General features: G+C 44.0%; 1 protein-coding gene across 1 annotated transcript in view; it reads left to right on the top strand.

The window, feature by feature from the left end:
• The window catches only part of TMEM132B (transmembrane protein 132B), a 381,102-nt gene that overhangs the window by 284,002 nt on the left and 72,887 nt on the right, over positions 1-24,213 (top strand). The window contains exon 4 of the mRNA XM_027567042.1: positions 17,343-17,529. Within this exon, the coding sequence (XP_027422843.1) occupies positions 17,343-17,529 (187 nt within the window). The remainder of the gene's footprint in view (positions 1-17,342; positions 17,530-24,213) is intronic.

The following is a 24,213-nucleotide window of genomic DNA, read 5'->3' on the forward strand; positions in this document are numbered from 1 at the left end:
CTGGATGGAGTTTTCAAAGAAACTGACTTTACAGACACCGACCTTGAAGCTTCCGAGGCAAAGTGGAAGGAGTTTCTCTTTGCTTGCTTGCTGGGCCTGATTCCCAAAGCTACCGTTTCACCCAGCGGTGCTCTGCCTCCCAGCACGGCTGTACCCTCCTCCGGTGGTGGACGGCGCACAGGGACATACACAGGACGCCAGAGGTCAGCTGGCTGAATGGCCATCACGCGGCTGCAGAGCAGCTCATTAGTGCAGCCTGGCTCAGCCACCGAAACAGATGTCACCCTTCATCCCACGGTCTCAGGCCAATTAGTGGTTGTCTTCCTCTGAGGGTCTGACCTGTGGTGACCCTCATCGGATCTCATCATTATCTGGAATAGTTTTCAATCCATGAGAACATGCAGAGGTGGGAAATGAGATTGATGTAGTGTGAGCACTGGGCAAGATCAAGGTGCTGGTACGTGAATCCACGTGAACTCAAAGTCCTCATCCCTGGAACCCGTACCTGGAGGTCTTTCCTCGTCCCAGACCATCTTATTTTTGTATTCTGTAATGGGTTATGAGGCTTCCCACGTGGTGCACTGGTAAAGAACCTGCCTGCCAATGCAGGAGACACAAAAGACTTGGGTTCGATCCCTGGGTCAGGAAGATCCCCTGGAGGAGGAAATGGCAGCCCACTCCAGTATTCTTGCCTGGAAAATCCCATGGACAGAGGAGCCTGGAGGGCTACATTCCATGGGGTCACAAAGAGTCTGACACGACTGAGCATGCATGCGTAACAGGTATACAAGCATCCTTGGGAGACCAAAAAATAAAAATTTTCAACTTTTAACCACTTTTTTCTTTTACTTCATGCAGGATTCTGGTTCATACTGGCTCTTCCGGACCAAGTTAGTCTTTCTTAAAATACAACAGGATAGGATCAATTCTATGTAAAGAATTTCAAGAGTGCTTGAATACATATATTCATTAAAGGAGAAGTGGAAGAAATTACATGCACATAATCCTTTCTAATTGTGGTTGACTTAAGAGCTAATTACTATAGAGTAATTGGCCTATAAGAAAGATTTTTGAGGCTGTTGTAATTAATACAATGGGCCAAGTAGGAGATGTGATGGGATCATTGGGTTTTAATTAATCGGCAACAGGAGAATTCTTGTTTCCTGAAGGAGAGCACCTCGCTTACGGAGATTTACACACCGTGGGAATTACAGGGGCCTGCAGATCACTTCCATTGGATTTCTGCCCAGCTGACATTTATTGAAAAGCTGCCAGGTAAATTGAAGGTTACAGGAATTCTAATCTGATTTTTGACCCAAATGGCATTCAGAATTTCAGTCTATTTGTAGAATTCTCTTAACTCTACTCAGTTTCAAAGTTAATGAGGGTAGAGATTCTGTTTGGGTTTGTTTTTGAACACCCCAGAGTGTCTGTTTGTCTGTCTGTCTGGCTTGGCTTTTTTTATTTAATTTGGCTGCTTTCAGTCTTAGTTATGGGATGCAGGCTCTTAGTTATGGCACGTGGGATATAGTTTCCTGACCAGAGACTGATCCCAGACCCCCTGCATTGGGAGTTCAGTGTCTTAACCACTGGGCCACCAGGGAAGTCCCTGTCTTTAATTTTTTGGTTTGCTCTCGTGATTTTGAAATAATTTCAGGTGATTTGGAGCTGTCATTTGCCTTGAGAATGCTAGAACCAAAGGTAAATATTTTACCTTCTTAGATGAAACTGGCAATCAGTATCATTTATGGTGCTCCTTGGAAACGTGGTCCTTATGATCCTTACATATTATTAAGTCCATTGTAACAGTACCTGCCTTCAAAACATTTGCATCAGATGCAAGGTGAGTAAGTTCTAGAGTTCTGCTATACAGCATCGCCCATAGTTAACAATACTGTGTTGTACAGATAAAGTTTGTGATGAAGGTAGATTCAGGTTAAATGTTCTTACCACAATGAAAAAAAAAAGTAACACTGGTGATTCCACGTCCAGTCATGGCTAAGGAGTTGGCATCACACTAATAACCTCACAGTTGACACCTATAAGCTGTGCAGAAAGTACCCAGCTACCTGAAGAATATAGGGAGTGACCAAAAGAAGCAAGCACTTGGTGACAGAGAGCAACGCTGTGTGAATTTCCTATTTTATGACTTATAGACTGATGGAAGGCCCCAGTCAGGGAAGCTGAAACTCAGAAAATCCAGTCTTTCTTGATGCTGTTATGAAGATGCCCAAGATGAATGTGTATATTGGAAGAAAGTAAGAATGAGTGATACATGGATGGACCCAGCCAGGGATGGACCGGAAGGCCTCCCACACAAGCATCCAGATTTTTAAAAATATTTGTTTATTTATTTGGTTCTTTGTTGTGGCGCACGGGCTTAGTTGCCCAAGGCATATGGAATCTTAGTTCCTCGACCTGCATTGTCTGCATTGAAAGGCAGATTCTTAGCCACAGGAACCACCAGGGAAGTTCCCAAAGATCCAGATATTACATTCTGAGGAAACCAAAGAAGTGTGCGGTTGAAGCATGGACTCTGAGGGTCACAGTTCATTCATTCATTCATTCATATTTATGGAGTACCTCTGGGCCAGGGACTTTCTTAGGTATTGCAGGAAACATGGAGAAAAATCCCTGCACCCACTGAGGCTACAATCTAAGAGACAGAGACAGTCCACAGCAAAAGTATGTAAATAGAGTATGTTTGATGGTGAGAAACAGCAGGGGAGGGGGAGAGGGCTGGCCTGTATAGGACATGGGTCTTTCATCGGGGTCCCCTAAAAGGCAGCTCTGAGGCAAGATCCGAAGGTGAGGGGTAAGCTCTACAGACGTCACAGGGGCGAGGGTCCAGTAGAAGGCACAGGCAGAGGGAAGACCTCGAGGCAGCAGCATGTCTAGTGCTGGAGGAACACTGAGGAACCAGTGTGGCTCGGACAGAGTGACTGAGGGTGATGGTGGCAGAGAGACTCAGGAGGATAATGGGCACTGGGGCTGGGGAGCCGGGTTGTGTAAAGCTTTATAGATGCTTGCAAGGAAATGGGCTTTTATGCAACTGAGATGAGAATTCCTTAAGGATTTTTAATAGGATGGTGAATGTATCTGACTTCTGGTTTAACTGCTGCTATGTAGAGAGAACAGAGTGGAGGGCTTGGGGTGAGGGAGGGAGCAAATCATTTAGGAGGCGATGACAATAACCAGGCAACAGGGGACAATGGCCTGGGCCATTGTGGGTATAGTTGGCATGATAAAGTGAAGGTATTTTAAAAATATATTTGCCGGATAGAAGTGACAGGCTCTCTGAACAGCCCAGATTGGGCTACCAAGGAAGGGGGAGTGCTTGGGATGACCAAGGTTTTGACCTGAGTAACTGGAAGGAGGGATGGCCTTGTCTTTGATGGGGAAGAGCATATGGTGGGGGTGGTTTGGTCTTGGGAGGGCAGAAGTTCAGCATCAAGTTTGAGATGCTTTTTAGATCCCTTGAAGCTGCTGAAAGGGGGTTCAATATGAGTCTGGAATTTGGGAGACAAGTCCAAGCTGTAGGTTTGATTCTTTTTTAAAAACTTACTTCAATGAAGTATAGTTGACTTACAATGTATTAATTTCTGCTTATAACAAAGCGATTCAGTAATACATATATATATATTCTTTTTCATTATGGTTTATTACAGGATATTTTTAAACTTTTTTTTTGTGGTAAAAGCCACACGATATAAGACATACTATTTTGACCATATTTAACTGTACGGTTCAGTGGCACTAACTACATTCACATCAGTGTACAACTCTTACCATCATCCATCTCCCAAATTTTTCACCGTCCTAATCTGAAACTCTGTCATCTTTAAACACCATCTCCCCATTCCCCCTCCCTACCCGCTAGCCCCTGGCCCCTGACATCTACCAGTGTACTTTCTGACGGCATGAATTTGGCTCTTCTAGGTATTTCATATAAGTGGAGTCAAATAGTATTTGTCTGCACCTAATGTGTATCGGAACATCTTTCTAAGGTTAACTTAATACACGTGCTGCAGGTCGTACCTTCCTTTTCCCCCACATGCTATACAGTAGGCTCTCGTTAGTTTATTTGATACATAGCAGTGTATATACGTCAATCCCAATCTCCCAGTTCATCCCCCTCCCCCTCTTCCCCCCTCGGTGTCCATGCGTTTGTCCTCTGTGTTGTCACAGGATATTGAATGTAGTTCCCTGTGCTACACAGTAGGATCTTATTGTGTATATAACAGTTTGCATCTGGTAGTCCCCCCAGTCCATCCCTCCCCACCCTCCTCCCCCACCCCCCGCCTGTTGGCAGCCGCCAGTCTGTTCTCTCTGTGTGTAAACCTCATGATTCTTGTGCCTTCTGACTCCACCCCTTTGAGAGATGTGAGTCCCCCTAGTATTTACAGTCAATGTCTGTGGTCTCTAAGTGATGCTGTGGGTGGAATGTGAGCTTTCTTCTGATCTAGCGTTCTGCAGGCAGCTTGTCTCTGGCCTGATCTTTGCTGGCTTGGCCACGAACACATCTCCAATCATCTGACTGTCACAGTCGCCTTCACGGGGAGCCCAGTGTCATCCTCTGGGCAGGATGCTGTTCCGTTTCTCAGCAGGGAATACACCAAGACTGGGGATAAATTAGCACTGATTGCAGCTGTCAGCTGGCCTCTGGTGACCAGGGTGGCCTGCAGTGTGCTGGACTTACGGGTGTCCTCCACAGCCACCTGGAGGAGCCCAGCTCACCAGCAAGCACCACATGCAACCCAGGGACCCTGGCCTCATTAGCAGCTGCTCTCCTTGGAGGAGCCAACCTGCCCCTTAGGCAGCAGAAGATTCTGCTTTTAATGAGGCCCTTTCCAGTTTAGGTGCAGAGAAATCCGGTGCCACATGACAGGAGAAAGGCTTTCACTGAGAAGCAGACTCTTTGAAAGATAATTAGAGTTTTGTGTGGGACTCTGCTTGTATATGCCACTGAGCCTGGCGCAGAGTCAGGGACATGGTCCTCTTCATTAACGTACCAGCATGAATGAATGAGGGAATGTGATGTTTGCGACCCCTGGGATCAGACTCCTGGTGGATTCCGGAGGCTCTATCTGTACCTGCTGACCACCCTCAGCCAGGGCTGCCCTGTTCCTGAGTCTTGAACGTAGCTTACTCTTTCCCCTCTGTACTCACCGGAGGATGGTTCTTGATGATGCCCACGATCAGACGGGACTGTGGGACTGCTTCCAAACTCACTTCCTTGAGTGAGTGCTTCATTGTCAGGGAGAGAATGACCAGAGCCCTCCTTCCTGTGGGTCAGAGATCAAATGTTCTAGAGGCAGAACAGAGGGCAAAAAGTGCTCTGTTGATGTAAAAATGAGGCAAGGAGTCATTCATGTTCAGCCTCACAGATGCCCACACTATCTCCCTGGAGGACCAGTGAGGGAACAAATAACTTTGTGCCATTGGCAGAAACATGGATGGACTTGGAGATGATCATGCTAAGGGAAGTCAGTCAGACAGAGAAGGACAAATGCTTATGATGGTGCTTATGTGTGGGATCCGAAAACAAACACATAGTTACCGAAGGGGAAAGATGGGGGGAGAGGGATAAATCAGCAGTTTGAATTTGACATGTACACACTACTTTATTTAAAATGATAACCAACAAGGTCCTCCTGTACAGCACAGGGAACTCTACTCAATATTCTGCAACAGCCTAAATGGGAAAAGATTTTGAAACAGAATAGATACATGTATTTGTGAAACTGAATCACTTTGCTGTACACCTGCAGGTAACTCAGCATTGTTAATCAACTCTACTCCTGTATAAAATAAAAATTGGGAAAAAACCAGACAGCACTGGATTCCGCAAGTCATTGTACATGACAAGAATGTTGCTCAAAGTTGGTGACAGGAAGAAACAGAGAGAGGACTCTCAGGAGCTGTATTTGGGGAGTCGGTGGGAGATGATTTCTGGGCTGTCTCTTCCTGCAAGGGTTTTTGGGATGTTGTCAGAAGGACAGAGGCAGAGGGGGACAAATTAATTGTGGCAATTGTCTTTGCTGTCTCCGGGCTTGTCACAGTGATGCTGATAAAATCAAATAAGCTGGAAGTGAGGGTGAGTTGTTAGTGTGAGAAATGGTCCAGGATCTGGCAGCTGAGAGAGTGGAGGTGCCTGCGCTGTTTGCTCATTATCAAGATTTATTGTTTTCCACTCTGGGAAATTGTTGGTAAGCAAAAATAAGGTCACTTACACCACTCTGTGAGGTACTTTGAAATATTTAAAAATGGAAAAAACAAGAGGAATTTAATATCATTTTTTTTCTGTGTTTGGAAAGTAGGGCAGTGGGTTGGTGGACTGATCATGAGCTGGTTTGAGTTAGATAAAGAGTTTCTGGGAGTATTTACTGCAGAAAAATGAATTGGAGATTTAACAGAAGGAGAATAAGCCAAGCAAGGGAGAGTTGACAATGGTGGCTTTCTTTTTTTTTTTTTTAATTGAAGTTTAGTTGATTTACGATATTGTATTAATTTCAGGTATGTAACAAAGTGATTCAGACATTCTCACACACACACATTTCATATCATTTTCTAGATAAGCAACAACAATTTACTGTACAGCACAGGGAATTATATTCAGTATTTTGGGATAAACGATAATGGAAAAGAATCTGAAAAAATAGGATTGCTGAACTGAACTGCTTTGCTATAAATCTGAAACTAACACAATATTGTGAATTAGTTATACTTCAATTAAAAAATAATGCTACATACCCTGGTGATTCAGTTGATCATTTTCTTCTTCCTTTTACGTAGCTCCGTTATTTTATTTGTGTGTCTGTGAGCACACATGCACCTTTGTGTTTAACCTACACAGTTAAGTAGTTCGAATTTTAGAGCTGTAGACTGAGGGGGGCGTATGGACAGAATTGCTGGTATGCTTCACGTATATTCTCACCAGTTTTAAAGAACTAGCTTGCAACCTGTGAGAGCAGAAAGATTAGATAAATATATACTTTAAAAGAGAGGCTGCAGGTATAGAAAATGCAAATATTTTTTCCCTGCTGTCTGGAAAACTCCTCTCAATTCCTTCAGTAGATCTGAGTTCAAAAAGAACAAGTTCCTTAAATCCCTTAGTCTGGTTAATGTCTTTTGTTAGATGCTCCTTTCTTCTTAACACTTATCTGAATTCATAGGAAGAGTTGAACAAAATTCATAAGACCTGTGGGGGAAACTATATTATTTGGTTTGTACCATGGCCCCGCCAGTGATCAGAAGCCAGCACTGTGCTTAGAACGTTTATTAGAGGCTCATTAATGTATGTTGAAATCATATTCAAATGAAAAAATAATCCATAGCTAATGGTACAATCTGGCCTAGTGTTGAAATTTGCTCATCATAGAAGAGAGAGACAAAGACACTGAGAGAAGACGCAAGAGAGGAACGCTCTGCTCCGTGATGCCGAATGAAGTATTCCCTGACATTAAACTATAAGAAGAAAACCTACTGTGGAGAGAAGTGAAGTCAACTTTGGTATTAATTTTGCAACTTTTGTGTTTCTGAAGGGCATTATGGCTCAGACTGCCTTACCTGCAAGAAGGATAAAGAGAAAGGGAAAAGAATGAGAAAGAGAGGAAAAGAAGGAAGACACAAGAGGAGTGGGGGCAGAAAGCAAAGGGACAGTCCAGGTTGATAAGTACGGAAAATGCTTCTCTTTCTTGGTGACTAGCTGATCTCTGCTGACCTTATCAAGGGTTGCTGAGTGGAGTGGCCCCTTCAGCAACAGGAGCAGAAATGACTCAAGATTGTTAATGATAGCATCCTCCTCATGGCATTGCTGTGAGGTTTGAATGATGTACTGAAGTTCAAGTTCCTAGCATAGTTCCTGGAATGTAGAAAACCCACAGTAAGACAGCTCTCTGAAAGACAGTTCATGTTTAGCTAATTGAGGACTTTGGAGCTTTTCCACGATAAATGTTGGATATCATTATCAAAATTAGTGCTACAATCAACATTTGTGCAAAATTAAAGAAAAAAATTATTTATCTATTTTTGGCTGTGCTGGGTCTTTGTTGCTGTGTGAGGGCTTTCTCTAGTTGCAGTGAGGAGGGGACTAGTCTGCAGTTGCGGTGCACACGCTTCTCATTGCGGTGGCTTCTCTCGTTGCAGAGTGCGGGCTCTAGGCACACAGGCTTCAGGAACTGCAGCTCACAGGCTCAGTAGTTTTGGCACACGGACTTTAGTTGCTCCGAGGCAAATGGGATTTTCCTGGGTCAGGGATCTAACCCGTGTCTCCTGCACTGGCAGATTCTTTACCACTGAGCCAACCAGGGACACCTTGTGTACAACTTTTTATGTGAAAGCATGTTTTCACTTCTCTTGCATATATTTATATATATACCTAGGAGTGAACTTGCCAGGGCATGTGGTAATGCTATGTTTAATTTTTTGAGGAACTGCAAAGATATTTTTCAAATCAGCTGTACCATTTTATATTTTCTCCAGCAATGCATGTGGTTTACAATTTCTTCACATTCTTGCCCACATATTTTTTTCTTCTTTAAAAAATTTTTTATTGGGTTATAATTGATTTACAGTGGTGTCAGTTTCAGGTATACAGCAAAGCGAATTAATTATACATAAACATTTTCCCTCTTTTAGATTCTTTTATAGGCTATTACAGAGTGTTGAGTAGAGTTTTTTGTGTTATACAGTAAGTCTTTATTAATAATCTATTTTATATATAGTAGTGTGTGTATGTCAATCCCAGTCTCCCAATTTATCCCTCCTCACTTGTCTGCCTTTTATTTTTTTAAAGACTGCAGCCATCCTAATAGTTTAAAGTGGGATTTCACTGTGGTTTTGATCTGCAGTTCCTTAATGGATAATGATATCGAGCATCTTTTCATGTGCTTATTGGCCATTTTATATCTTCTTTGGAAAAATGTCTATTCAAATACTTTGCCTCATTTTAATTGCTGCTGTTATTGCTTTTTAAATTGTTGAGTTGTAAAATCTCTTTATATATTCTGGATAATTCTGGATAACGATTGTTTATTAGATATTGATTTGCAAATATTTCCTCCATTCTATACAGTGTCTTGATTTTACTGATAGAATTTGAAGCACTAAAGTTTTAAATTATTTCTTATTCTGTGTTTGGGTTGTTTTATCTGAGAAACCACTGCCTCAACCAAAGTCACGGAGATTATTGCCTATGTTTTCTCCTAAGACTTTTTATAAATTTAGCTCTTAGGTCTTTGATCCACTTTGTGTGAACAGCATCTTGCTGTTCTAGCTGATTATTGCCACATGGGAATGTGCAACAATGTTGTCTCTGCTTCCAAGAAACCAGAGATACCAGTTCTTTGGTGTGAATATTCTGCCTTGAAAAACATTAGCAACCAAGTCAGATTTCATGAAAACACAACAGTGGAGGTGGTCAAGTATGGCCCTGGCCACATGCACCCAGGGGCCACATTGCAACCTCTGGGTTTCCTATTTAACTTTCCTAGTCAGCTAGAAATGTAATAAAAGGACCCCTGTTCTTGGTCTATTCCTGGGTGACACAGTCTTAGGGTTTTTTCAAGATTCTAGATAGCAGTGTAAGGAGAAGTTTTGAAATTAAACCAATGAGGAGAGAAGGTTTTGATTCTAAAAGTCCCTGCTCTAAATGAGGGGCTTTTAAATATTTTTAGACGTTGGCCTGCTAGCTACCCTGATTTGTCAACCTGAAACATTTTTTCCACAGCAAGTTCTTTGGAGACAGAAATGTGGGGGCAATGCCTGAATTTTGTGAAAGTGCAGAAAGAAATGATTTATTCATGCTAGATTCTGAGAGCCAACCATGAGGTCACGATGAAAAGGGCTGAGTGACAGGCAGAGAGATGAACTAAAGACCCTCTGCCCTGTTGATGGATTTGGTGAGCAGGGATTTGCCCCCTTCCTCTCTGGGAGGACTGATGTTGGGGGAGGGGGAGTCACGGAGTGGGAAGGAAGTCTGGAGGGAAAAGAGGGTGTGATGAGGGACCCTGAGCAGTGGGCTGTAGCAGTTGCCTGTTGTTTGAGCCTATTCTTCAAATATTGGCCTGAGTCAATATTTGAAGAGGCTACCTCTACCAGGAAGCCTTCCCTGACCTGTCAATGTCTCTCCTCCAAAGACCATACCACAGCCTCTCTGGTTTTCCTAAGCACACTTTCTTCTCTGAAGTCTTGCTCAAACTGGTGTTTGATATTCAGAGATTCCATCAACAGATATTTAATGAGCACCAAGTATGACCCAGCGTTCCCCAATGGCTGGCTCAATGGATAAAGAATCTGCCTGCATTGCAGAAGACACAGGAGATTCAGGTTCAATCCCTGGGTCAAGAAGATTCCCCCCAAAGGAGGAAAATGGCAACCTGCTCCAGTATTCTTGCCTGAAAAATCCCATGGGCAGAGGAGCCTGAAAGGCTAACAGTCCAAAGGGGTCCAAAGGGGTCCAAAGAGTTGAATATGACTGAGCGACTAAGCACACACCACTGTGCCCCAGGCTGTGTTCTAAGGGCTGGCGACGCAGTAGTGAGAAAAACAGGCAGAAATCCCTGCTTTCCTGTTGCTTGCATTCGTGTGTGTGTGTGTGTGTGTGTGTGAGAGAGAGAGAGAGAGAGAGAGAGAGAGAGAAGCAACAAATGAATAACTTACAGGTTATAAAGTGAAAGCTGTGGGAAACTTAGAGCAGGATAATGGGATCAAAATTGCAGGAAAGGAGGATGATATTTTTAGTGGGGTTGTCAGAAGAGTCTTTGGGTTGTATTTGATTGGCCAGAAAATTTCTACTGGTTCTTCCATAATCTGTTACAGAAAAATCTGAATATTTGAACAAAGGCTTGAAGGAGGCTCTTTTTCAGTTAGCACCTTGTGTTCATTCTGATGATTCTGGGATAAATGTTTCCCATGATTTTTTTTTAAAGCTTAAAATAGATTTATTCATTTATTCAGCAAACATTTGCTAAAGATCTGTTAAGCATCCTTAAGGTTTCAGCTCAAATGTCAGCTCCTTACAGAGGCATTCCCTGAACACACTTTTCATTTTCTTCTGTTTTAATTTATATTCTATTTTAAAATGAAAACTTTTTATTTTTTAAATGAAGTTTGTTGATGCACAATATGTTACAGGTATTCAGTAAAGTGATTCCCAATGTCTGAAGGTTATACTTCATTTATAGTTACTATAAATATTGGCTATATTCCCTATTCAGTTCAGTTCAGTTCAGTTCAGTTGCTCAGTTGTGTCCAACTCTTTGTGACCCCATGAATCGCAGCACGCCAGGCCTCCCTGTCCATCACCAACTCCCAGAGCTTACCCAGACTCAGGTCCATCGAGTCAGTGATGCCATCCAGCCATCTCATCCTCTGTCGTCCCCTTCTCCTCCTGCCCCCAATCCCTCCCAGCATCAGAGTCTTTTCCAATGAGTCAACTCTTTGCATGAGGTGGCCAAAGTACTGGAGTTTCAGCTTTAGCATCATTCCTTCCAAAGAAACCCCAGGGCTCATCTCCTTCAGAATGGACTGCTTGGATCTCCTTGCAGTCCAATAGTCTTCAGTAAGTTCGTATAACTTATTTTGTACCTAGTAGTTTGTCCCTCTTCCCCTTCTACCGTATGTTGCCCCTCCCCTGCCCTCTTCCCCCTGGTACCCACTAGTTTGTTCTCTAGATCCACGAGTCTATTTCTTTTTTATTATATTCACTAGTTTGTTGTGTTTTTTAGATTCCAGATGTAAGTGATGGCGTATGTTTGCCTTTCTCTGTCTGAATTACTTCACTTGGTATGATGATCTCTAGGTCCATTCATGTTGCTGCGAATGGCAGCGGTTTCATTCTTTTTATGGCTGAGTAGTATTCTATTTTGTATCTCTCTTTTATCCAGTCATCTATTGATGGTACTTAGGTTGCTTTCATATCAGCGATTGTAAATAATGCTGCTCTGAGCATTGTGGTGCATGTATCTTTCTGAATTAGTGTTTTTGTTTCTTTGGGGTATACACCAAAAGTAGAATTGCTGGGTCATGTGGTATAAATGTAATGTTTTTGAAATGGAAAAATAAGTATTTAACTTTTTAAGAAGAAACTTCATTCTCCTATTTTATTTTTAGGATGGCATTTATCATGACATGGGCTTACCTTATTTGTTTATATACCTGACTGTTAAGAGAGGAATCTCATCTATTTTGTCTATCAGTGAATTTTCCATGGCTGACACATATTCAGTGCTTAATAAATGTCATTGAATAAATGAAAATGCCAGGGATTGTAGTGACCATGGTGTAATGATAGGTTTTGACCTTTGAGAACTTATGTTTAGAAAATTTAGCAGTTGTGCTCCTTGGTATTTACCTAAAGGTATTAAAAACGTATGCCTACACAAAAACCTGTACATGGATATTTATAGCAGCTTTGTTCTAAAAAATTAGAAGCAACCAAGATGTCCTTCAGTGGGTGGATTGATAAATAAACTGTGGTCCATCCACATAATGGGGTATTATGATATTATTCAGTGCTGAAATGAGCTATCAAGTCTTGAAAAAACAGGGAAGAACCTTACATGCATATTATTCAGTGAAAGAAGCCAATCTGAAGTGGCTACAATCTATATGATTCCAAGTCTGTGACGTTCTGGAAAAGGCACAACTGTGAAGACAAAGAAAAGATCAGTGGTGACCAGGGTTTGGGGAGGGAGTGATAATAGGCAGAGATCAAAGGATGTTTAGACCAGTGAAAATACTCTGTATGAGACCATAAGATGAACACTTCTCATTATACATTTGTTCAAACCCGTAGAATATACAAAACCAGGAGAGGACTGTGATGTAAACTGTGCACTTTGGGTGGTAATGATGTGTCTGTGTAGATTCACTGATTGTAACAAATGTACCATCTGATGGGGGATGCTGATAATGGAGGAGGCTGCGTGTATAGGGGGAGGAAGTAGATGGGGAAAACTTTTATACCTCCGCCTCAATTTTGCTGTGAACCTAAAATTGCTCTAAAAATTAAAGTCTTTTTTTTTTTTTTTTTTTTAAGATTACATTCTGGTAGTGGAGACAGATAGATCTTCTCAAGGCAGAGTATATAAATATACTTACTGGGCAGGCAGGAACATGCGTCTCAGAACCCAGCTGACTGGTAGCTTTAGAATGCAAATTAACCCCCCCCCCGCCCCAATTTACAGGGTGTCCTCCTGGGTCTTCTGAGTGTGTTCAGAGAATTAAACACATGTGTTGGGAACTCCTACCATTTTCCAGGCGCCATGCCCGCTGCCATAGTCAGAACAGCAGAGTACAGGTGCACTGTTGTGCAGGTGGCGTGAACAGTCAAGGCAGGAAGTCAGGGTTCAGTCTCGCATTCACACTGAATAACCAGCAGGCTTATTCTGGGGCATTTGTTCAATGTGATCATTGTTCAGTATTTGCCTTGCTTTTTTGGTCATCTTTTAAAATAATGCCTAGAAATAGACTCATAAGAAAACACAGAAGCCCTGAGACCAGAGACAGCCTTTTGCTCCATTTCTAGAAAAAACTCATGTGGCAAAAGCATTTCAGCCTGGTAGCTCAGAATTATCTAGAAATGTGTAGGGAGAAAAATAATTTAGGTAAATGGTCCAACGTGCTGGAGAACAGTTCAAGCTTTCAAACACTCTTTCCTTCTTTTCTTCTTTCTTTCTCTTTCTCTCTCTTTCCCTCCCTGTCCCCTCATCGCCTCCCCCACTCCCACCTCCTTCTGCAAAACAACAATCATTGTCATCACAAGGGATCTGCTGAGACAGGGCTGGATGTGGTTCCTGGGGACCAGCTGCTGCTCTGGGTCCCGTCTCTCCTCCCCTTCCTTCTTGCTGGCACGGCTGAGCTGCAGCCATACTGTGCACTTAAAAGGTGTCTCAGCTTCACCCCAGGGGTCCCATGGTCCCATGGAGGAGGTTAAACTTATATTAAAGGACAAGTTTCCAAGGGAAATAGAACTTCTGCGAAGCCAGTCCTTTTGGGAGGAGGCTGTGTGTTCTAGCTAGAGGGGAGAAGCAGCCAAGCAGTGTTCCTGCCTGACTCCTCCAAACACACATATACACACACACACAACACACACACACACACACACACCTCCACCCCAGAGAAAAGAAAAATATCTAATGAATATTTTACTGATCCCAATTCCTTAAAGGCAGTGGGTAATTATTAAATTGAGAGACTCATGGAGCACTTTTCTAAATGGAAAGGCTTATCAACAATAGATCAGGAGCAGGTAAAATTAATAGTTATAAACCCATTTCCATAAAAATGGACTTATTACCAGGCATGCCAGCTGCCTGAAAGTAAAAGACCCTTTTCCTCTGATTTCAGGGAAATGACTTAAAAATCTGTGCATAAAATGACTGACTGGATTGTTAATCCATTCATGTTAACCTGGACTTGGGCGGGTTCCTGTAGCTGGTCCACAGGGGGACAGCACAGTTAAGGGGGGCAGCCCTCCCATACAGACCCTGCCCCCTTTGCCCAAAGACTGGCTACTTTGGCACCCCAAAGCCAGAGTGTGGATTTAGCAGGATTAAACTGCTGGTAACAGACTTACGTTCATTTTCTTCTAGTGCTGGATTTTCGCTTTCTTGGCAGTAGTTTTTCTGAGGTTTACAGAATGATGAGACTCAGGAGGCATTAGAAGCAGCTCCTTAGATCTGGTTACAAGCACGGAGGAGCCCAAAGAGAAATCAAAGGTCTGATCTGATAAGGCCGAGCATCTTTTGCAGGAGGAGACTTGACCGATAAGTGGAGCATCCCGGTGATCAGAGAGGTGACTTTAGGCTGGAGAATGGTGGCTGGGAAAGGGCGGTGACTGAAGCCAAGAACTGAGTGCCCAAGTCCCTTAGATTCTGTAGTCACTCTGGCAGTACCCTGGTAAAAAGGGGGTCTCCTGTTAGGGGGTTTCCATGTGAGCCCACTCCCATCCTCTCCTGAGACCAGTCCTTTGTCCAACACATATTCCATTCCCCATGGAAACTTGTGCAATATAGATACTTGGGCAAATAGATACTTGATGATTTACCCACAACGCCAGCTGGGACTACCTGGCAGTGTAACTTTAATTCATTATGTGTGTGTGTTAGTTGCTCAGTTGTGTTCGACTCTTTGCGACCCCGTGGACTGTAGCCTGCCAGGCTCCTCTAACCATGGGACTCTCCAGGCAAGAATACTGGAGTGGGTAGCCATCCCCTCCTCCAGGGGATCTTCCTGACTCAGGGGTTGAACCTGGCCGAGTCACCTTCATTGCAGGCAGTTTCTTTACTGTATGAGCCACCAGGAAAGCCCTAATACATTTATGGTTCAATTTAAATGGCCACTCTATCGGACACAGTGACCAGAGAGTTTCTTAAAACCTTGGCTAAGTAGAAAAAATGTTGGGCATGACTAATTCTAATGTAGTGCTATTTGGGGTAGAATTCCATATCAGACAGGTCAGTGTAACATATATCCACTTTTTTAAAAGTTTTAATGGTGCTTCAGTTTAATTCTAAGTGTAATTGTGTAAGTAAGTCAGGTTATAGACATTACTTAACTTTTATTTCCCCCCATTTAAAAAATTTTCCACAATTAAAAAACTTTTATTGGGATATAGTTGATTTATTGGGATATGGCTGACTCATTGTAAAAGACCCTGATGAAAAGACCCCAAGGGCTCGAGAGGAGAAGGGGGCGACAGAGAATGAGATGATTGAGTGATGGCATCACCAACTCCATGGACATGAGTTTGAGCCAACTCCGGGATGCAGTGAAGGACAGGGAACCCTGGAGTGCTGCAGTCCATAGGGTTGCAAAGAGTCAGACATAGTGACTGAACATCAAAATCATTGATTTACAATGTTGTGTTATTAATAGTTTCAGGTATACAGCAAAGAGAATCTGTTACACACATATCTGCTGTTTTATAGATTGTTTTCCCACACAGGTCATTACAGAGTACTGAGTGAAGTTCCCTGTGCCGTACAGTAGGTTCTTATTAGTTATCCATTTTATATATAATAGTATGTGTATGTCAGTCCCAACCACCCAATTTAATCCTCCTCTCCTCTCCCTTTTTCCCATGGTAACCATAAGATTGTTTTCTATTATGTATCCATGACTCTATTTCTGTTTTTGTAAATAAGTTCATTTTTACCATTTTTTTTAGATTCCATGTATAACAATTCCATATGATATTTGTCTTTCTTACAAGGAGCTAGATGGAAGATTTAAAGGACAAATTTACGATAGCCATTTTGTCAATACTATGGTTTTTCCCCCTAAAGTTTTCAGTGGGAGGGAGCTGTCCGTGGTAGGAGATTCTGCTGGGCAAGAATCTTTACACCTGAGTGACTGAAGGTTTAGGAGCTATGAATCTGTCACACTTGCTGTTAACATTCCCTGGATCCAGGTACAGCTAGATTTAGGATGATAGACATAGATGTATGGACGAGAAGTCATTCACGAATTGCATGCTGGGTGGCTTTTTAACTCTCTCTTCAGTAACTTCTCCTGTCAGTACAAGAGTCATCCTATAGTTTATAAGTTCATGTCAGCGATGAGAGGCTCTCCCTGTGCAGAAAGGTGCTCAGAATGGCGCTTGTCCTTTTCACTTTTGTGCGCCCTGTCCGCTTTCTTCTCCCTCCTCCAGATACGTGTACCATGTTGTTACTCCATGAATGAAGGCAGGTGGGGACTTCTTACATTACCTCCCATCCCATCCCATTTCAGGTGGACATGAAGCATCCACCATGGTATCTTATTGTGTGGCTTATAGTTGATGTCATGAACTATGCATGCTGTGGGGTCCTTTACCATGATTGGTCTCATGATGCTCCCGCAGGTCCATGTAGTCACCGATGTTCTTCCCAAATTCTAAAGCTCAGAGTTTGAACCATGGGTCCACAGACACACAGGTAAGTAGCAATAGAAACAGCCAGATCCAGGCTACGTCTCAAGACTGGAGTGACGGTGGCCCTAGATGAAGGGTTTGGCCACGTCCTGTGTGTGGCGCTTGGATCATGATGTAGGCAGATGCGGAGCTGGGGAGGACAGAGCTGTGACAGTGCCCAGAGATGCGGTGCGGTCTGAGCTGCTCACTCGGGGAAGGACGGTCTACTTTCTGCAGAGCCCTGAAGATAGATGGTCCGTCCGCTCTGAGGTGTGGGTCATCTATGGCAGCCTGTGAATCAGGCTCTATCGACACTGCCGTGTGACTTGTTGAACTTGGTGATCCTTCGGTTTGACAAAGAGGAATGTGGCAATTCATCTCATGCTTGACATTCTGCTGAATCGCAGTTTTAAACTGCACTTTGCCGTGTGTGTTTGTTTTCCAGAACAAATGGCTCCTTCTACGAGATCTTGCAAGTGGACTTTGGAGTGGACAACAGCAGTGGCCTGGCTGGTGCCCAGCAGATCACCTGGCAGGTGGAGTACCCCGTGGAGGACGCCCCGAGGGAGCTGGTCATGTCCGAGATCTTCATCAGCCAGACCTCCTTTGTGGGCATCGTCCCACTTGCAATGGTGAGATGTCAGGCTTCAGAATCAGTGTCGCAAAGATGTTTTCTTTGAGGTCTTTTTTTTTGGCCTTGCCATGTAATTTGTGGGATCTTAGTTCCCCCACCAGGGATCAAACCCAGCAGTGGCATCCCAGCAGTGAAAGCCCCAAATCTTAACAACTGAACTGCCAGGGAATTCCCTGAGTACTTTTAATATTAAAAAAAAATGAGCATTTTGTAATCTGCTGTTTTCTATCCACCAGATGAAGCTGTTTGAACAAGGGAAATGCACTTAAATTATATTTTATTTACCTGCTTTCCGTAATGCCTCCCTAAAAACTATTCAAGGTTTGCTGCGTAAATCCCTTTTCTTTGTGGATGTTGTTGAACTGTGTCCTGGAGAACCTGTGTTTCTTTTTTTCTTTTTTTGTCTCATCCTATATCCAACTCAGGACCAAGTACTCCTGAGAGAACATGGTTGCATTGAAATCCATCAGGCGTGTGTGATGGGAACAGCCGCTCTGAGTCTATGCTGAGTGACCAGTTGACAGTGGCTGGTCAATTGCCTTGAGAGTTCCCACGTAGCTTAGGGATTGGCAAACTCTAAAATGTATATGGACAGAAAACCTTGTTGGAAACTGACCAGCTGAACCTGGATAGGGTCCCAGAGTCCATGAAACCATGTATGTTTCTGTTTCTGGCCTGGGGGTGACCAGCTTTCTCCTCTGAGCTTGGCCAAAGCTCAATTCATAACCAGGCTCAGGGGCTACATCTGAGAACAAGGTCATGGACAAGGTTCCAGAACCTTAAGAGATGGTGCTGGTGTGTCCCAGGGAATAAACGCCAGGAGCGCCATATTCCCAATACCCTTCCCCACACTGGAAATGTTCAAATGCATTCTGCACTGCTTTGACATTCCTGTCTAGAACCGAAGAGAGAGGCTCCACACTCAGTGATTTCAGGACATTCTGGGGGTGCTTCTGTCATCCATACTCAAGTTGGGTACCAGGGGTGAGATCCTTGCAGATAAAACCCTCTATCCTACAGTTAACTCTGCAACTCCCATATCTGTGTTCTTGACTCTTTTCTTTCCTCCAACACATGCTTGCCCCCATCTCCCCACATCCAATTCCTTCTCTTCCGTTCAACTGATAGAGAGATACCATCCCCAACCACAGTGACCAACTGGCTCTCCATCCCCTTGCTCATCACCCTCTGTCCACATCCTCACCCTCATCTATCTTCTTCATGGATATTACCAGTGTTTGAGATTTAGGATTCATCGTCTATCTTCCTCCCCAGAAGGAGAAATCCATGACGGTAGGCTTCTGGTCAGTTTTGTCCACAGCTGGGTCCCCAGTACCTAGAACAATGCCTGCGACACTTACTATTTGTTGAATGAAGGACTGAATCCCATGCTGTAATCTGAGCTACTGGGATCATCTAGTTCTTAAAGGCTAGATAGATGGGGATGATCTGCATCAGCCGTGATCTGCATTTTGTTGGAGGGCAGTCACCTGGGGAAATGCTAACTGTGCCTCTTTCCCTTCCCTTCTGCTTCCCTACCCTGCCTGCCTCCGCTTTCCCTTCCCTTCTCTTCTTTTCTTTATGAAAGCATGAATTTTTTCTTTTCTCCCCCATCCCCCACTCCCCACCATGTCTCTCACTCTCTTTCACTTCTCTCTGGTTTTCTGTCCAATTACCTAGCTTTGACCTTAGAGATTTCTTTTCAGGGGTGGCTTGGAGTTTAGGGCTGCAGCCCACCATTCCACTACAGTTCTTAAAACTAAAAAGCCCAGCTCTACTCATGCAGATAAAAAAAAAAGTTATCTTTCAAAAAGGTTGGAATTAAAAATGAACACACTTGATGAGTTTCTAGGCAACTGGACACACAGGTTCAGCCTAGGAAAAAGCAAGAGATAATCAGACTCCTTTTTAGCCAAATTGACCTGAAACTTTATGCCAAGGCTTGGGCACAAATACTTCTTTATTTCAAACAATATTCATGTGTCTACTTTGTGTTCTGGTGAATGGTGATGAACAGATACACACAGTCTCAGCTCTCCGGGTCCTTGCATTCTAGGAGAGGAGAGTTCAGAGTACAAAAAACAAGTGCATTTGACCACTGCAGACAATGATGTATGCTATGGAGAAATTTATGCTGGGTCATAGAATAAAGAGACAGGGATGGGAGTGGGCAGTGTCAAGTGGTCAAGAAGACGTCTGTCTAAGGATCTGATGCTTGCTCTGAGAACTAACCAACAAGAGGAACCAGCTATAGAAGGCTGTGGAGGAAGAGCATTGCAGGCAGAGGGAACAGTGCGCATCTTCACATGGAAATAAGCTTGTTTAACTTGAGGGACTCAAAGAAAGGCCAAGCCATGGGATACAGACAGCTGGGGAAAGGCACAGGAAAGAGATGAGCTTGGAGAGGAAGCCCGGGGCAGCTTTTCCAGGCCTTGGAAGTAACAGGTGACATTTCATGGGTCTTCCAGTGTCTAGTTCTCTGTGTCTATATTAGTCTCCTCTTGCTGCTATAGCAAATTACCATTAACAGACTGGCTTTGTGTGCATGTATGCCAAGTCGTTTCAATCCTGTGTGACTCTGCGACCCCATGGACTGTAACCTGCCAGGCTCCTCTGTCCATGGAATTTCCCAGGGAAGAATACTGGAGCGGGTTGCTGAACCCTCCTCCAGGGATGTTCCCCACTCAGGGATTAAACCCACATCTCTTACGTCTCCTGCGCTGGCAGTCGGGTTCTTTACTACTAGAGCCACCTGGAAAGCCCAGAGTGCTTTGAACAACACAAATGTATCTTACAATTCTGGAGGTCAGAAGTCTGAGATGGGTCTGCAGGACAAAATCAAGGTGTCAGCAGAGCTGCATTATTTTGGAAGCTCTAAGAATCTGTTCTTTGCCCTTTCCAGCTTTTGGAGGTGCTCACGGTACTTAGCCCACATCACTCTGAGCTCTGCTTCCATCATACATCTCTTTCTCTGACTCAGACCCTGCTGCCTCCCTCTTCTAAGGGCTGATTACATGGGGCCACCTGGACAATGCAGGACTCTCTCCCCATCTCAGGATCCTTACGTCAATGGCATCTTCAAAGCCCCTTCGTCATGTAAGGTCACATATTCACAGGTTCTGGGATCAGGACGCAGACATATTTGCGGGGAAAGGTATTGACCTATTAGATGCATTAATTCATTAGACAGCAACCTTATAAGAAATGTGCTATTATCCCATCGTGTGGATAAGGACACTGAGGAACAGTAATAATAAATAAGTTGCCACAGGTGCGCACCTAGTTGTGCTGTGGAGCTGGGTTTGTGTGTTGGTGTGTATTTGTGGCACATCTTTGAAAAGACTCCCCAGGCTCCATGCCCATCTTGGACTTGGACCAGGAAGATATCGATGATGGTCATAATGGGCAGGGGGTTGGGCTCCTTTTCGTCAGCGACAACGCAGACTTCCTAATCCCTGTTGCACAGGCGACAGAGTTTCAAATTGATCTGAGTGGATGGCACGCTCGGTTACCTGAGGGCCACTCAGTGTCAAGCAATGCAGTGGTTAGAACACAGCCTCTGGATCTGGGTTCAGATCCTGCCTCTGACACTTAGCAACCACGTGACCTCGGGAGAATGACTTAAGTGTTCTGTGGCGACTCGGTTTCCCCATCAGGAACCTGGCCCAGGATTGTGGTGATGTCACATGTGGGAATTTCTCAGAATAGAGCCTGGTGTCATATTAGTCATCAGAAATAGAAGTGGTGGCAGTTAGCTTAGAAGAGTAGCTCGCACAGTGGAGGACGGAAGGGATTTCTGGCCCCTGGTATTTTGAGGTCATTGGATTAGATAGAACACCAGTGTGATGTGTAGAGATTAGTTATCATAATGGGAGAGGGTAGAGTGGCGGGGCGGGGGGGCATGTCAGGGGAAGCCCAGGCTGGTGAACATTTTGACTGCAGCTTGCCCATGGGAAGCTACATTTCTGAAAGATATGCTTTTCTTTCTTTTTTTCCTGATTCTTGCTCACCAACCCCCTGCCCCCACTGCCACACACACACACACACACACACACACACACACACTCACACACAGGACAGAGGCATGTGAAACCATTTTAATATATGATTTGTTGGCACTCTGCTCCCTTGACATCAGGGTTCAGGCTGCTGCTCCAATGACTGCAGTTCACTCCACTTGCCTTGTTGAAACTCCAAGGACTCCGTACGCCCTTATTTTCCTGGGATGACTGTCCTGAAGGCACCAACCACTTGGAGACTTTAATCCCCTGAAGCTCCTGCTTTCTCTCATGGAGTGTCTCTTGCCCTCCCTCTGCAGCTGTTTTTCTCCTTTGCTCATTTGCTTGCATGTGGCCTAGGGTTCAGAGGGGACAGCCTTTGTCTTGGGAGTTTCCAGCCCTGAGCCAGCTCTAAGGAGAGATGGTTCACCCCAGGGAAGGTCCAGCAGGCATCTTTGGGGCTCTTGGGGTCCCAGGCCTCCTGCCAGGGGGCCTTAAGTAGTTAAGTCATGAGCGTAACTCAGAAAGCTTTGAAGGCTTATCAATAAGGTTTTTTCTGGTCCCTTGTCTTGTTTTATTTAAAACTTAAAAGGAAAATCTAAAGAGGGCTTGAATGCATCCTCCTAAAACCTTACAGATAAGGCCACAATTCCAACCCTCTTCCCTGAATGAACTATGTTTTATCATTTTATTTTTCTCATTCAAGACTTTGTATCTACCTTCGTACACAGATACCTGGCTGCAGAAAGCAAATGATTTTTTTTTTTTTTAGCATGGCTATGTTGGAAAACAAAGGGCATTGCATTGAGTATCACATTCTTTACAGCCAACAATATGTCTTGGAGGCTTTTTTGTACCCAGATGAATAGAGCTGCCTCATTCATTTAAAAAAAATTACTCTATAATATTCTGCTGTGGGCTTATCCATAGTCTATTTCCCTACTGGTAAATATTTAGGTGGTTTCTATTTCTTTCTTTCTCTCTCTCTCATGTTTTTTTTTTTTTTTTTGCGGGGGCGGGGGGTGGTGGCGAGAGGAGGTTACCACCATGCCTCTTGTAAAAATTCCATCTGGTTTGGAGGTAGAAGGTGGGTTTTATATCATGTGCCAAATGGCAGTGGCTGTTAGAAGCAGGAATGAGGATGGTGATCAGTCAGTAGTGTGTTTTGCAAGCTACATTAGTTTTCTGAGGCTGCCATGAAGAATTACCACCAACTGGATGGCTTAAAACAACAGGGATGGATTCTCTCATAGTTCTGGAGGCCAGAGCCCCAAACCCAAGTTGTCAGCCGGGCCCGGCTACCTCTGATGGCTTGAAGATTCTTGGTTCTTCCTGGCCTTCCAGCTTTAGGCGTTCCTTAGCTTGGGGCCGCATCACTCCCTTCTCAGCCTCTGTGTGTGTGTCAGCATCTCTGCATGTCCCTTCCTTATAAGGACCCCAGTCATGGCATTTGAGTCCACCCTCAACCAGTATACCAGGCTTCCTGGGTAGCTTAGCTGGTAAAGAGTCTGCCTGCAATGCGGGAGACCCTGGTTCAATTCCTTGGTTGGGAAGATCTGCTGGAGAAGGGATAGGCTACCCACTCCAATAGTCTTGGGCTTCCCTGGTGGCGCAGATGGTAAAGAATCCACCTGCAGTGTGGGAGACCTGGGTTCGATCCCTGGGTTGGGAAGATCCCCTGGAGAAGGGAACGGCTACCCACTCCAGTATTCTGGCCTAGAGAATTACATAGACTGTATAGTCCATGGGGTCGCAAAGAGTCAGACATGACTGAGCGACTTTCACCACTTTCATCCAGTATAACCTCATCTAACTAATTATATCTGCACAGACCTTCTTTCCAAATAAGGTCACAGTCTGAGATTTCAGTGGACATGAATTGGGGGCAGGGGGCACTATTTAGCCCACTATGGGGCAGGAAGAGGGAGGGGTGCATATATGCCACGGACTTGTCCACTAAGATCTGGATGGGATTTGGGGCAGCTTTGTCCTATACCTTCAACATCTTCAGTGAGATTGGACGTTCTGGATAATAACTCTAAAAGCTATCAGGTCCTTAGTCATTAACTCAGCCACAAAGTGTTCACATTCAATAGTGTTGATTAGACTTCATTTCCCAGGACTAGAAAGAGAGTCCAGTACCTTTGAAAGGTATTTTTGTGGAAGCCTGACTTCAAAAGTCCATCCAGAAGACCGGAGTCCCCCTTCTTCCACCAAAACAAATCTGTCAGTATAATTACTTGTTGGAGATTGCATAGAACACCTTGCTATGGGAATCCAGAATAAACCTGACTCAGCTCTGTCTTTGAGCCTTTCTGATATATAAGAAAGAACAGGATGGTTGGGAAACAGCCATTCCTGGTTATATAGACACAGTTTCACCTGACTGATCCAACATGTTCACAGCTGAAAGGTTTGTCCAGTGGATGTACTTTACAAATGACCAGAAATAACCATCTCGGTCGGATAAGACTGAAGCCACTCACTTTGTAAGTGCCGCCATATGCATCTGTCTAAACTGTGGGATGCAGGTCAACTCCCCACAGCCAAGCATGTGATGCCAATGAGCCTGTTCAGAGAACCTATCTCCGAAATGGCCCCATAGCTGGATGGAGATGTTCTACCATTTCCTAACTGACTTAAAAAATAACAATATAAAAAGATTTGTTCTTGAAGAATGATAA

Source organism: Bos indicus x Bos taurus, chromosome 17, assembly GCF_003369695.1.
Source record: "Bos indicus x Bos taurus breed Angus x Brahman F1 hybrid chromosome 17, Bos_hybrid_MaternalHap_v2.0, whole genome shotgun sequence".
In the NCBI taxonomy this organism is placed as follows: domain Eukaryota; kingdom Metazoa; phylum Chordata; class Mammalia; order Artiodactyla; family Bovidae; genus Bos; species Bos indicus x Bos taurus.